This window comes from Lepus europaeus, chromosome 3, assembly GCF_033115175.1.
Source record: "Lepus europaeus isolate LE1 chromosome 3, mLepTim1.pri, whole genome shotgun sequence".
Taxonomy (NCBI): domain Eukaryota; kingdom Metazoa; phylum Chordata; class Mammalia; order Lagomorpha; family Leporidae; genus Lepus; species Lepus europaeus.
In genome coordinates, this window is record NC_084829.1 from 99,679,615 (window position 1) to 99,695,913 (window position 16,299).

Consider the following 16,299-nt stretch of genomic DNA (forward strand, 5'->3'; position numbering starts at 1 on the left):
CACAAAACAGAGCTAATACATGCCCTTGGAAGAACTGATAAAATGAAATTACAAGTTAGGTAAACAGTGGAGTATCTCAGAGCAGGAGCCAGAACTTAGTCATTGAGTAGTAATATGAGTTGCAAAGTTAATGAATTCTAAGTTAAGAAATATGTTCATAAAAACAAATAAAACATGAACCAACCAAGATAAATAACTATTTTTGAAATCATTGTGGAAACTAATGTATTTTACAAGAAAAAGGTAAAACAAACAAACAAAAAAAGCATAGTTACCAAAAATGTTTTATAAAAATCCCCTAGAAATTAAAAAAGTGTAAAATATGAGTATTTATATAGAAAGTGTCTACTTATAAAATATGAAAAACAAAATATTATTTAGGGAAAATATAATCTCTGAGGTATAATACTCTCACATATTAAATGCAGTATAAAACTTAGAACTTGAAGAATATCACATGAAAGCAAAATATGTGAATATAAAATTAAAAAAGCAAAATATACAAAAATGTTGTGGCCTTTTGAGGAGTAAACTAGCAGATGGAAGACTTCTCTCTCTCTCTCTCTCTCTCTCTCTCCCTCTGACGCTATGTAACTCTGCCTTTCAAATAATAAATAAAGAAATCTTTAAAATAGATAAGATAAATAAAAATGAAATATAATTTTAACTGAAAGCAACACACAGGTGGCATGATTGAGACAAAGAAAATAACACATTTCTTTCTTCATATAACAAATATATTCAGAGCTCTGACCAATATATTCAGAGCTAGAAAGTCTTATATTTGAAAGCCTAAGGATAATAATAATAATAAAAAGAGTGAGTCAAAAATCAAAAATCAAACATAGGGGATTTACTTTTTAAGTAGAGAGAGATGAAAAACCAATTAAAATGTAATGTAGTACTTATTATAGTGAAGGCGTGCATACATTGTTTTGCCAAAGATCATCATGGCTACACAGAGGAGGAGTTGTTTTACCTATGTTTTGAATCAATGATCAAGTGAAAGGTAGTGATATTTCACTTGAAGAGTATAATATTTATAGGAGCCATATCAACATGAATATTTCAAGATTATTATAAAAATAAAAAATATAAAAAGGAATATATTTTAATAGGCATATAAAATATACCTCTTGAAAAATGAGAAACACATTGTATTTCTGACAAATATAATAAAATTAGAGCCATTTCCCTCTCCCTCTATTTCTTCCTCTTCCTCCTGTATATAAAATCAGAGGTACACATCAGTTCCAAAACATGTTTTGGAAAAAAATGTGTATACCCAGTGTACATAAATGTTATATATACATATACATGTTATATATATCTGTACCTATAAATGTAGATGCATGTAACATGTAGCTAAAAACATACATATGCATATTCACCAGGAAAAATACATACATAGATATATATTTAAAACTTTTATAAATATATGTAATATATATTTAAAACTTCCAGATAGAGAATACTAGATACCCTTAAATAATAATTTGTTACAACAAGAAACTATTATGTCACCCAGTCTTTTTAGCAACATGAAATACAAGGGGAAAGCAGTAAGATGCAGCTTTGAATAAAGAAGGCTGTGACACAACATTTCTTTATTTAGCTCTCTATATAAGACTGAAGCTAAAATGTCTTCAGATGTTCACTGAGATAAAGACATGGCACATAATTGTCTTTTACAAATGAATTGTGCTGTTTAAAAGCAGAGATCAATGATAGAGTACCAAAAGTTTAATGTATAGAAGTGAAATTGACATTTTGAAGTTTGATGATTGTTTACAGCCCTTGTCTCTACTGTTGAGGAATGGTGCTTTTTTCCTTACTATTTATTGAAATCTTAACTTAGTGTGGAGTTAATCTTATGAGTATAAAATAAACTGACATTAGATCACTGTAAAAATTGAAAGTGAATAGGAGAAGAAGTAGGAGGAAGGGTGGGAATATGGGCGGGAGGGAGGGTAAGGTGGGAAGTATCACTATGTTCCTAAATCTGTATATGTGGAATATATGAAATTTGTATACCTTAAATGAAATGTTTAAAATAATTAACATATATAAATTAATTAAAAAATTTAGTAAAGCAAAATTTGTTAATAGAAATCTTAACTCAGGGAGCTGACAAGATGGTGGAATAGGAAGGGAGCACACTGATAGTCTGTGAAGAGACAGTTTAATAAAAGTGGAGATACTGCAGGTTCAAGGAAGAGTAGGGGAAGAAACAGCAGAGGAAGCTCTTCCGGAACTAGTGATTCATGGTGGACCTGCATGGAGGGTGTGGGAGCCCACGGCTCAGGACACCAGTTGCAGAATCAACACACCAGCGCTGGAATGCGAGGTGAGCTGAACCTCAATAGCCCAAGACAAAGGTGGGAAAGCGGAAAGAGGGGACTAGAGGGAACAAGGCTTGAAATCCCGTGGGGAAAATTTCACCAGGCTAACTAGAAGAGAGAGGGAAAAAAAAAGTGACTGGTATGGATACGAGGTTCTCTCTCTCCGCTCACCTCTCAAAGGCAAGCAAGGCAAAGAGCAGGTGCCTTTTTGGACATACGCCATAAGTGGTGCGACCTCAGTCAGGACTGCACCCACCCTCAGCCAGCAGAAAAACCTGACTCTGCGGGGGTGAAATAATAGGAGATTAGGACCTAGTGAATGTGTGGTGCTAATGAACTGAGACTGAAAAAAGAGACCGTGGGGGAGAGAACTCACAGAATTCACGTGAGTACTCTCCAGAGATGCTACAATTCAGTAACCTTGGCAACCCAGTGGGAGACTGCAGGAGAATTGAGCCCACACTGAGGGCAGCACAGATTTCCTGTGTGATCCTTGGGAAAGAGCTTCCGATCTCTGGCTCCTGTGGGTATATCATCTGCCTGCTAACTACCTTAAATTCTGCTCAGCTGTGCAGAATTACTTCCCTTCTGAATAAAAAAAAAAAAAAGAAAGAGAAATTTACCATGCCTCACCTGGGAGTGTCAACTTTGGCACACCCTTAACCCTGAGGAACCAAACAGAGCTCTCAGACCATACCCATCTCAAGCCTCTAAGGCGCCATCAAAAGCAGACAGTCCACTTAATACAGTCATAGTATAACAAGAAAAGAACACCACAGCGAGGGAAGAAGAATCCAAAGAATATCTCCACAATGCCAAGCAACAAATGCAGAAACCAAGGAAACAAGAACAAGGAAGACATTATGACACTTCCAAATGAACAAGACACCCCAAGCCAAGATTATGAAGATGATGAGATGGAAGAAATGCAAGATACGGATTTCAAAAAATTTATGATAAGAACATTTAAAAGTTTTCAAAAACAAATGCTTGAGCTATGGAAATCCTTACTGGACAGGATAGAAAAATCTCATTCTTGAAAATGAAATCTTAAGGAGGAATCAAAATGAAACGCAGAAACTAGTAGAACAGGAAAATGTGATAGTGAAGAGAAATCAAAATGAAATGAAGAACTCAATAAATCAAATGACAAACACATTAGAGAGCCTTAAAAACAGAGTCAGTGAAATGGAAGAGAGAATATCAGACTTAGAACACAGAGCACAGGAAAGTACACAGTCAAACCAAAGAAAAGAGGAGGAAATTAGAAATCTATAAAATATTGTTGAGAATCTACAGGATAATATAAAAAACCCAACATTCAGGTTGTAGGAGTTCCTGAAGGCATGGAGAGAGAGAAAGGATAAGAAGGCCTTTTTAGTGAGATACTTGTAGAGAACTACCTGGGTTTGGAGAAGGACAGATACATCCTAGTACAGGAAGTTCATAGAGCCCCTAGTAAACATGACCAAAGGAGATCCTCACTATGACACGTTGTAATCAAACTCACCATAGTGAAACATCAAAGAAAAGATTCTAAAATGTGCAAGAGAGAAACGTCAGATTATTCTCAGAGGATCTCCAATTAGACACACAGCAGACTTCTCATCAGAAACCCTACAGGCTAGAAGGGAATGGCGAGATATAGCCCAGGTACTAAGAGAGAAAAACTGCCAGCCCAGAATATTATATCCTGCAAAGCTCTCATTTGTGAACGAAGGTGAAATAAAGACCTTTCATAGCAAACAGAAATTGGAAGAATTTGTTGCCACTTGTGCAGCCCTGCAAAAGATGCTTAAAGTGTTACACACAAAAACACAGAAACACGGTCATCAAAATGAAAAAAGGTAAAGGAAGGAAACCTCACACCAAAAGATCACAGGGAATTCAAAGCATATATTAGAAAATATCTTTGGCAAATGACAGGGCAAAGTTACTACTTATCAATAGTCACATTGAATGTTAATGGCCTGAACTGTACAGTTAAAAGACACAGATTGGCTGATTGGGTTAAGGAACAAAACCCATCTTTTTGCTGCTTACAAGAAACACATCTTTCCAACAAAGATGCATGCAGACTGAAAGTGAAAGGCTGGAAAAAGATATACCATGCCAACAGAAATGAAAAAAGAGCGGGCGTAGCCATCTTAATATCAGACAACATAAACATTGACACAAAAACTGTTAAGAGAGATGAAGGGGGATACTATATAATGATTAAGGGATCAATTCAACAGGAAGATATATCAATTATCAATGCACCTAATTACAGAGCACCATTTTATTTAAAAGATTTGTTCAGGGACTTAAAGGGAGACTTAGACTCTAATACAATAGTACTGGAGGACTTCAATACTCCATTCTCAGAAATAGACAGATCAACCAGACAGAAGATCAACAAGGATACAGTAGATTTAAATGACACTATAGCCCAAATGGATCTAACAGATATCTACTGAACTTTTCATCCTACACATAAAGCTTTTACATTCTTCTCAGCAGTGCATGGAACCTACTCTAGGATTGACCACATACTAAGCCATAAAGCAAATCTCAGCAAATTGAAAATAATTAGAATCATACGATGCAGCTTCTCAGACCATAGAGGAATGAAGTTGGAAATTAGCAACTCAGGAATCCCTAGAGCATATGCAAACACATGGAGATTGAACAACATGCTCTTGAATGAACAATGGGTCATAGAAGAAATCAAAAGAGAAATCAAAAACTTTCTGGAAGTAAATGAGGATAACAGCACAACATACCAAAACTTATGGGATACTGGGCCGGCGCCGCGGCTCACTAGGCTAATCCTCCGCCTTGCAGCACCAGCACACTGGGTTCTAGTCCCGGTCGGGGCACCGATCCTGTCCCGGTTGCCCCTCTTCCAGTCTTGCTCTCTGCTGTGGCCAGGGAGTGCAGTGGAGAATGGCCCAAGTGCTTGGGCCCTGCACCCCATGGGAGACCAGGAGAAGCACCTGGCTCTTGCCATTGGATCAGCGTGGTGCACCGGCCGCAGCGCGCCAACCGCAGCGGCCATTGGAGGGTGAACCAACGGCAAAAGGAAGACCTTTCTCTCTGTCTCTCTCTCACTGTCCACTCTGCCTGTCAAAAAAAAAAAAAAAAAAAAAAGGGAGAGAATGATCCATCATGGGAAGTGGGAAACACAGCAGACTCATACAATGGCAGATGTCCTAAATAGCACTCTGGCCTCAGAATCAGCCCTTAAGGCATTCAGACATTGCTGAAGAGCCCATGAGAGTATTTTAGGCATGGAAAGCCAAGACACTCTAGAAAAAAAGGAAAAGAAGACCTAAATGAAAGATCTCTGCAAGTGAGATCCCAGTGGAAAAACAGGCCATCAAAGAAGGAAGTACCTTTCTCTGAAGGGAGGAGAGAACCACTTTGGCTATGAACCTGTCTGAGTAAGATTGAAGTCGGCGAACTCAAAGGTCTTCCATAGCCTTGGCAACTCATGACAAGAGCTTAGGGAGATTACTAATGCCATAAACAAGAGTGTCATATTGTTAAATCAACAACAGGAGTCACTGTGTACTTACATCTCATCTGGGATCTGTCCTTAATGTGTTGTCCAGTGAAGTAATGGTATAACTAGTACTGAAACAGTATTTTGCACTTTGTGTTTCTGTGTGGATGCAAACTGATGAAATCTTTACTTGATATATACTAAATCGATCTTCTGTGTATAAAGATAATTGAAAATCAATCTTGATATGAATGGAATGGGAGAGGGAGCGGGAGATGGGAGGGGTGTGAGTGGAAGGGAAGTTATGGGGGGGGGGGAAGCCATTGTAATCCATAAACTGTACATTGGAAATTTTTATTTACTAAATAATAGTTTAAAAAAGGTTATTGAAATCTTAAAAAAAAATCTTAACAAACAAAATGATTTGAGTGATATTTTAATTTTTTAAAATTAAATTCCTATTTATTTGAAAGGCAGAGAGACAGACTGACAGACTGACAGAGAAATACAAAGAATTCCTCCTTCCTCTAGCTCACTCGCTAAATGCCTGCAATATCCAGGTTTGGACGGGGTAGGCTGAAGCCAAGAGGAGGAACCCACTCCAGCTTTCCCATGTGGGTGTCTCAGGTTTAAATCACATGCTACCACTGTTGGCTTCCATGGACAAATCAGAAAGAGGGAAGATCTAGGAGCAAAACTGCAACTCTGAACTCAGGCATTCCAATATGAGAAACAGGTGTCTGAAGCAAAGTCTTAACTTTTTTTTTTTTTTTTGACAGGCAGAATGTACAGTGAGAGAGATCACGACAGGGAGAAAGGTCTTCCTTTGCCATTGGTTCACCCTCCAATGGCCACCGCAGCCAGCGTGCTGTGGCCAGCGCACCACGCTGATCCGAAGGCAGGAGCCAGGTGCTTCTCCTGGTCTCCCATGTGGGTGCAGGGCCCAAGCACTTGGGCCATCCTCCACTGCACTCCCAGGCCATAGCAGAGAGCTGGCCTGGAAGAGGGGCAACCGGGACAGAATCTGGCGAACCTGGTGTGCCAGCGCGGCAGATGGAGGATTAGCCTATTGAGCCGCAGCGCCAGCTTGCAAAGTCTTAACTTCTACACCAAATATTTTTTAATAATGGTTTTAAAAGTGACAAAATTTACAAAATTGTTTATTGAAGAAAAATGATCCATAATATACAAAGCAAAGTAAAGAGGGGGAAAGGCAGTGTTCACAGCTCTCAGATTAAATGAACTAAGACAAAATCTGTGTCTGTAGTGACACAAAAGATGAAAGTAGTTAATTTGCATACAATGTCATTTCAGAATTAGGCAGGAATATAGATTAAAATCCATTAGGTTTGTGAGCTGGAAGACCACGCCTTTTCCACGCCCCTGTGTGACCTCACACCCTACCTGAAACCTTCACCATGCCCTGTGTGACCTCATATATTTACCTGGCCACACCTGGGTGCCCACCAGCCAATCAGGTTAATTAACCACTCCCCTTTGAAAGTGGGTTAAAAGCCTGGGACAGGGTGTGTCCTGGCCCTTTTCTTCTTCCCTGGCTTCTTGCTAGGAGGGGGCTGGCTGTAGCCCTGTGCCTCCAGGGCTCGTGGCCTTTGGGTCACCCGCCCTAGGCTTCCTGGCCTAGATGCTCCTCCACGTGGCTGGTTCCTGGTGCTCGGTATGAACCCAGATTTATCTCTCTCTGTCTTCAATAAAGCTCTCACTCTCCTATGCATCTTTCTCACTAAATAAAAGCCTAAAATGTAAAAAAAATGTCATTTATTTTTTTGGCTCCATATTGGTTTTAGAATGTGATAGTGAAAGTTTAAATAAAAGTGGACAATACCTATTAGTGGACTGAAATGTTTATTGACAATCTCCCAAATCTTCACAGTGAAAGCTGTTGCTCAAAAAATCTCAGAAGTAGAAAAGAAGTAATGAAGACCAAGCACTAGGGTCAGTGGCATAGTGGGTTAAGCTTCTGTCTGTGGCAGTGGCATCCTATATGGGCACCAGTTCATGTTCCAACTGCTCTTCTTCTGATTCAGCTCTCATCTTATGGCCTGGGTAAACAGAGGAGAATGGCCAAGTTACTTGGACCTCTGCACTCACCTGGGAGACTCAGAAGAAGCTCCTGGCTCCTGCTTCAGATTGGCCCAGCTCCAGCCTTTGCCGCTATTTAGGGATGAGTAACCTCTCTCTGTCTCTCCTTCTCTCTGTCTGTAACTTAGCCTATCAAATAATTAAGTGCATTTAAAAAAAGAAAAAAAGACCAAGCACTATGAAGTCGCTCTAAATATAAGGCATCTTCAAAAAGTTCATGGAAAATGTGTATTATGAAAAACTATGCATGGATTTCAACATTAAATTTTGCCAAAATAAATTTATCTTTTTAAAAATTTATTCATTTATTTGTTTGAAAGGCAGAGTGATAGCGAGACAGAGAGAATAATGAGCTGCTTATAAAGACATGCATAAAAGAAAAAATGTATTGAGAGTGAAAATGTAGATGGTGATTTATCAGCAAATAAAAATAAAGGGAGCAAGAGGAGCATGATGAGTAGTAGATACTGGAAGTTTAGGTAAAAACAATCAATTTGAATGAAAATATAAATAAAGGTATAGTGGTGATAAACCTTTATAATATATCTTATTACATGAATCAAATTATTAAAAATAAAAATGAGTTTTTGGAAAGGCAATTGTTGTTTTGGAACTATCATGAAAGGAAAACAATAAGTACAGCAATAATTAGAATACTCTTAACAATGTGTGCTAATATTCTTATCAACTCATTATTTGTGCTCAGTGATTCTAATTCTCAGAATATATATATTTTTAAAAGATTTATTTATTTTATTTGAAAAGCAGAGTTACAGAGAGAGAGGAGAGGCAGAGAGAGAAAGAGAGAGACAATCCTCCATGCCCTGGTTCACTCCCCTAATGGCCTTAATGTCTGGAGCTGGGCCAATCCAAAGCAGGAGCCAGGAGCTTCTTCTGGGTCTTCCATGTGGGTGTAGGAGCCCAAGCACTTGGACCATCTTCCACTGCTTTCCCAGGTACTTTAGCAGGGAGCTGGATCGGAAGTGGAACAGCCAGTTTTCAAACCAGCACCCATATGGGATGCAGGCGAGGGCTTAACCCACACAGTGGCAGCCCCAGAATATAGTTTTTAAATAGTAAAATACATGGGCAAATATTTATAAATAAATGTATAAAGTAAAGCCTTGCAACAATGATAGATAAATCATAATATGTTCATATGATGTTCAGTTCATATAATCATTAAAATTATAGACTAGATTAATTTTTAATGTAGTGGAAAATTCACACAATGTATATAGGCAAAATGTATTTAATAACTGTTAGAATGATTACAACATATTTATAAGCATGTTATGATTTCTTTTTCATTTATTCCTCATAAAGCAATATTGGTGGTTCAATCTTTAATACTTTCAAATCGTGTTATCTGTCTTCTGTGTACAGAGGACATTATTTATATTATTTATATATATATATTTATATTTATACGAGGAAGATAGTGGTAAACCTGAAGTGTCTGGCAAATCAGGATGCAGAGGCACCACACATAAAACAGTTCCTTAAGGTCTAAGTGCTTGCATACATTAATCTCATTTAATAACTGAAAAATAGTACTTAAAAGACTTGATCAAATTACATAATAAAATACTAGTTCTAGAAATAGAAAAGAGAAACTGTTTTCTTCAGTTAATCTGTGATGCTTATCATTGATACAAAACAAAACAAAAAACATTGGTTTCAGTTTCCCTAATGCATAGAAAGCTTTGAATCATACTTTCTAGAATCTCGGAATATGCAAAATTTTATTTGTTTCAAAATTTCAAAACCATTGAAATCTGTAAAACTTCATAATATTATGCTAAGAAGCATGAGATTTACAAAGGGGTGAACTAATGTATGTGATTGTAGGAAATTATAGATTATTAAAACAAGATTTCAACCATAAATCCTCCATTCAAATAGTACTAGAAAAGCAACTGACAGATAATGATACTAGATAATTCTGTTCAGATAATGAGTGAATATTTGCTAAATTATTTTTCATTAATGCAAGCACAGTGGTGAGCATTTGAACTAGAAGATGTCACTTGGGATGCCCACATTCTATAATAGAGTGCCTGGGTTCGATTCCAACTTCTTGCTAATGTGTATCCTGGGAGTCATGAGATGATGGGACAAATATATGAGTCCCTGTCACCCATGGGGGAGAATTGGATGGATTTCCCAGCTCCCGGCCTTGGCCTGCCCTTGCCCCTGACTATGGCCCGTAACTGGAGATGAATCTGTGAATGGGAGATATCTCTATCTCTCTCCTTTTTTAAAAATATGCTTATTTACTCAATTTTGTGTGAATTTGAAAGGCAAAGTGATAGAGGGAGGCAGACATACACAAACATACACCAGACACAGAGGTTTATTTTATTTTTTAAAGATTTTTTAAAATTTTTTTATTTGACAGGTAGAGTTACAGACAGAGAGAGAGAGAGAGAGAGAGAGAGAGAGAGAGGTTTATTTTAAAGGTAAACTAATAGTTATCATTTCCTTTGAGGAAAATTAATTGTATATTAGGCTAGGAGAACATGAAGGACACATTTGAGAAGCTGAGTGAAAAGAACTGTTGATTTCATATCTACTTTTGTCTTTCTCTGTTTTCCTTTAGAGATGCATACTGTTATGTGATAGTGCAGTAGTGTAGGTGCTAACAAAGCAGCTGCCTGTGTATTTGGGAGAATCTTGAACTTATAAATGTCTTCCAGAGGCTTGTCTCTATTAACCTTAGGCTGTGTTCAATGGGTATAAAATGTCTGAACACTAAAAATGTATAAGCTAATCTTTCAGAAGGAATTAGTTAATTAAAACTCATATTAAATAAAGTATACGAGGAAGCCTTGGGATGAGTTATCCAAAAAGATTTGTTATAATCTTTTGCTGTAATCTTTCTGAGAATATTTTAAAAGCTGCAAAGATATGTTTTAGAAGCACCAAGATAATTCTGGATAAGATCATGCCTTACTGGGGTTATATGTAGTACCAGTGCATTCCTCCCTTATGACTGCCTTTCTTTACCTGTTAATTTATCCTGGTTCCCCAGGTTTTGCTCTGCTTTTTAGCTTTGTCCATATATTATACATGTTTTCTTTATAATGTGTAGATAGATAGATCCATTCCAGTGAAAGATATATCCTATTCATGAGCTTCTAGCCAGCTGTCAAGGTATCATCAAATGTGGTTTATCTTGGTGAACAAAAGTTTGAATGGAAAATTAAGCTCCCACACTGTCTGTAGAGGTGCAGAGGATCATTTTGCTCTTTAATGTCACACCTCAGTGGACACACTTCACAGAGCAGTGAATCATGTTTAAAACAAGCAGCCTTTACTGTAACGACCTCAGATAATGCAGCAGATGTGGATAATAAGTGTTAGCAGCTTTAACTTTCTCTTTCAGTACTTTTTCCCAGGTGCCTGATGGACAATTTATGAAGTACATATGTTATTTTATAGATTGGAACTTGGGATCCTGCCAGTGGCCTGAATATGACAGAAAGTCAAAAGGGAAAACCAGCCAACATCACAGATTCCTTATCCAATCGTTCTTTGATTGTTACCACCATTTTGGTAAGTATTCATTTTTCTATTAATTTTACATAGATTTATATAAGCATGGAAGTGCATATAAAATGACATTTTAATTGGAGCACTAATAAACAGAATATTATATATTTTACAGTTATTTAGCAATTACTGTATAATGAATGAGTCAATGTTAATATAGTTATGGTTTTCATAGTCTTCAGTGATATAAATTATATGAATGTTTGGACTGTTTAAGTTAATTAATTATACCATTTTATATATTACTGGAAATCCTTATATTTTTATGGAATTAGTTACTATTGAAGAATTACGAATGTCAAGATTTGAAAAAAATACTTGGAATGAGCTTTATAAATACAATTAAGAAGGGAGCCAAATGAAGCTTTACTTTTGTTTTTATTTAATGCAAATTTATTTCAGGGGCAAGACATTTATTTTTCAGAATTTTTTTCCTTTACAATTTTATTTTAACCTTGCTTTCAATTTCATTGTTTTCATCTTGGAAAAGCACTTTTACTTTACTAATATTTCCAATGAAATAGAATAGCAAGTGCTTTCTTAAGCCAGAAATATTTTTACCACCAATAGAATTAATAGTGATGTTATATATTTTTCCCTCTTCTGATTATGTATTTTCATTAGATTGTATAGTAATGTTTACTTATGCTATTTGCAAAGGAAAATTTGAATTTTAAGATAAGCAAGGAGCTTATATATTATTTGGTCAGTATTCTACATATAGAAGTTTATCAATGTCCTTGTGTCTTTCCACATAGCCAGTAAGAATGTGAGATTAACCTAAAAAACAAATCACTACAATTCTTTGCATTTATACAGATTTACAGTAATGAATCAAGCCAGGATGAATTCATATTCTTGTCCATTTAGTAACAGCAAAATATATCATATCTGTAAGCATGTCAAAATAAAATAAATTAGGATAAAGACTTTTTATAATGCAATGAAACTGATAATCATGAAATGACAATGATGGAAGTCATAAGGATTTTTCCTTTTTTTATAGCAGTAAATACTTGTTACCTATGTATCATATCCAAACTTGCAAGGCTCTGTTCAACTTAATTTTATCAATTCCTTTCTTTTCCAAAATAACTCTCATATCCACCAACTCAACCCCACTCTTCTGACATTATGTTCTCACAGGACACTAATACAGTTCTCATGCTTGTCCATTTGGCAGTATGCACTGGTTCTCATTACCTGTTCTGGAATTATTGCAGTAACCATGTAGCCATCCATTCTGTTCATAACCTTATCCCTTTGTGGCATACCCTTAACCTCACCACACAAATGTAATTCTGTCATTTCTCTATTTCTCTAATTTTAGAAATCTTTAGAAAATACATGTAAACCATTAAAAGCCTGGAAATTGCAAGCTTTCTATAGGCTTGTCCTGTCCAACCTTTCTATCTTCACTTCTCTTTCCAGAAATCTGTGTTTTAAATGACCCAGGGTAACCCATTAGCCAACTACTGTGATAAGCAGTGTTACCTGTCTCTACGATATGTTTCTCTCCATTTCTAATATTTTTTAAAAAATATTTGTCAATACTTAATATGATTTAGAATTAATGCTATGCTATTCTTTATGTGTATATTCTTTCCAAAAACATCCCTGAACATTGCCTAGAAGCATAGAAGTTGAGTATGTCTTTTTACATCACATGCACCTCTACATTGCTCAGAGAGTGAAGAATGCTAAGCAGAGGACATCTGCACCACAGCAATCTGACCCTTACACTCCTTTCTATATCCTTCCTGGTACAAATTCCCAAATACATCACTTATTATGGATCCAAACATTTGATCAGTTCTTTTCATTTCTTTATGCAAATCCTACATATCTTTATAGACCTCTGTCAAATACTTATGTGCTCTATGAACTCTCTTATCTGTCCATGGAATTGAGTGTGTTTTGGGAGGTAGAAGATTGTGCACTACATGTATCAATATCTAGTCATGATACTTCACTTGCTTTTTTTAATTTTACATAATTTGCCCTTGTTTTCATCTGCATTTGACATGAGTCTGTATAAGGCTAAAAATAAAATTTTACACATTCCTCTCAGTGTCAGGAAAACTGCCATAGGCATAGCAAGCAGTAAACAAATATTTGTCAGATTAAATTAAATAAATGGTATTTAATTGAACGGTAAATTTAGAGGAAGTAAAGAAACTTCACTTCAAATATCTATATTTAAATATTTTCAAGTGTGCAGATTATCATAATCTTCTAGTGCAAACAAAGCAGGTAATTAAGATTACTTATATAATTTCTCAATCTTGCTTAATTACTCAAGGTCATTTTGTAAGAAATATTCAGATATTTTCTAAATCATGAACAATATTACATCTATCTGCATATGAACTGTATTTAATTTAGATTTATTTCAGAGCCATCCATAAAGCTTTAAGAAAATAAACATACTTCATACCATATGAAACACTAGTTCTGGGTTTTGGATCTTGAACATCTTCATTTTTTAAAGTACCACTAGTAATTCTGATCTATAACCAGGATTCACAAGTACTACTTGGATAATTACTCCATATAACTAAAATGTGAGATCAACTATGAAGCATGCACTAAGTATAAACTTTAATAATGAGGTTATTTATATTTTATAATGTGACACACTGCTTATTTCTAAAAGATTCACATGTTCCTAAAAGAATAAAAATGAGGGGGCTGGCATTGTGCTGCCAGCATCCCATGTCAGAGTGCTAGTTTAGAACCATTGCTTTAGAACTCTGCCTCCAACCCAGCTTCCTGTTAATATGCCTGTAAAGTCAGTGGATGATGGCATAAGTACTTGAGCCTCTGCAACTCATGTGTGAGAACACAATGGAGTACCTCATTCCTGATTTCGGATTCTCCCAATCTTGGCAGTTGAGGCCATTTCGGTAGTAAATCAGCGGATGGAAGATAACCCTCTTTGTCTCTCATGTCTCTCTTGCTGCGCCTCTCAAATAAATAAATAAATAAATAAATAAATCTTTTTTAAGAAAAGATTAAATAAAAGTACTTTATTTTTATATTAGTTGAAAACAAACGTTGCTATGTGGGCAAAATGTTGAAATCTTTACCTAATATATACTAAACTGATCTTCTGTATATAAAGAGAATTGAAAATGAATCTTTACATGAATGGAAGGGGAGAGGGAGCGGGAAAGGGGAGGGTTGCGGGCGGGAGGGAAGTTATGGGAGGGGAGAAGCCATTGTAACCCATAAGCTATACTTTGGAAATTTATATTCATTAAAAATAAAAAAAAAAGAAAGCTGAATTTCCAAGCAAAAAAAAAAAAAGAAATATTCTGATTACCAAGTCTCCAGAATTTAGAAAAGAACAAATTAGAGAAGATTATTTATGTAAGTTATTTGCTTGATGCAATTTACTGGTATTCATTTACATTTTTTATTAATATAAAGAAAACAGATTTCATGTATTTCATAGATACAGCTCTAGGAAGATCATCATACTTCTTTCCCTCTTCCTTTCTCTCCCTCAGTCCCCCTCCTTCCTTCCTTTCTTTTTGTTCTCTTTAATTTTTGCGAAGACATTATTTCAATCCACTCTGTAATCACAGACTTAGTTTAACACTAACCATAATATTTAACAAGTAAAATGCAGGAATACCACAGTTCCACAGGAGTACAAACAAGGGCTAATAACAACAATCATATCAGAAGATGTCTGTAGGTTGTGAGCATTGAATTTATGGTCTGGATATTTTTTTCCTTTTCTCTCTTAGAAAATCTCAGAGGAAATACTGACTATCTTATGAATAATGACATTTCTTTCAATGTCTCTATTATGTGAGTGAGTCAAAGAGAAGTTCATCTGTGAGTCTTGTTCAACAGTTTTATAATGTGTCTCTTTTTAAAGTGAAGTATTCTGGAATTTAGCATTATCTGTGAGGTAATCACAATTCTATTTGTCATAAATTTTACTTATTGATTGACTCATTCATTTAATTTTATTTCTTCATTCTTTTCTTTAACAATTATGTATTAAATTAGAATAACCTATCAGGCATTGCACCACGAGCTGTATCTTTCTGAACATAATAGACATTATCTATGTGGAAATTGGCAAGGATTCACATGGAGAATTCATATGCATAGATACAGGGATATACACACACAGACATACAAATACTGAGTTTTACTGGGGATCAAGAGTGTGAGTCAAGTTAGGACTTTAAGTAAAATTGACAGATTGGGCTCAATGAGAAGGAATTAACAAGGTAAAGAATGTAAAAGAAGTATACTAAGCAGAGAGAACAGCATGTGTCAAAGCCCTAACACAGGATAGATCTTAGAAATTTTGCAAAATTGAAAACACTCTATGCAGACTGGGGCTGAGTTCCTCAGCTTCATCCACTTATGAACATATAAACTTGGTTAACTACAAAAAGCAAGCTTTATTTCATTCCTGCTATTTGTCAGACATAGTTCAAAGCACTGCACATTACTTTTCCCACTGAATTAACCTAACAACGTTTTGAGCTTTATACCATTGTGCATACCATTTTAAAAGTGAGAAAGCTGATGTCCAGATTGATTGCCTAAGTAATCTACTCATGGTCACACGGCTAGAAAGTTTCACAATCAATCTGTTTTAACAACTTGAGCAACTGGTACTAAGTGAAATTTCTAGTGTCCCACTATGGAAAAGCTGAGTAATTGTGCTTTGTGATCAAAATAGTGTCTTGACTTAGAATTCTAAAGCAATGTTTAACATCTAGAAGTCCCACATAAGCTAGGGCAATGTGATGCTGTCATGGGTGTTTCCCCGAACACCAAGGCATT

At 35.9% G+C, this 16,299-nt stretch overlaps 1 protein-coding gene across 3 annotated transcripts in view; it reads left to right on the forward strand.

The window, feature by feature from the left end:
* GRIK2 (glutamate ionotropic receptor kainate type subunit 2) overlaps positions 1-16,299 on the forward strand; it is a 727,469-nt gene that overhangs the window by 462,635 nt on the left and 248,535 nt on the right. For all 3 annotated transcript variants that reach the window (XM_062187636.1, XM_062187637.1, XM_062187638.1), the window contains exon 9: positions 11,374-11,487. In XM_062187636.1, the coding sequence (XP_062043620.1) occupies positions 11,374-11,487 (114 nt within the window). The remainder of the gene's footprint in view (positions 1-11,373; positions 11,488-16,299) is intronic.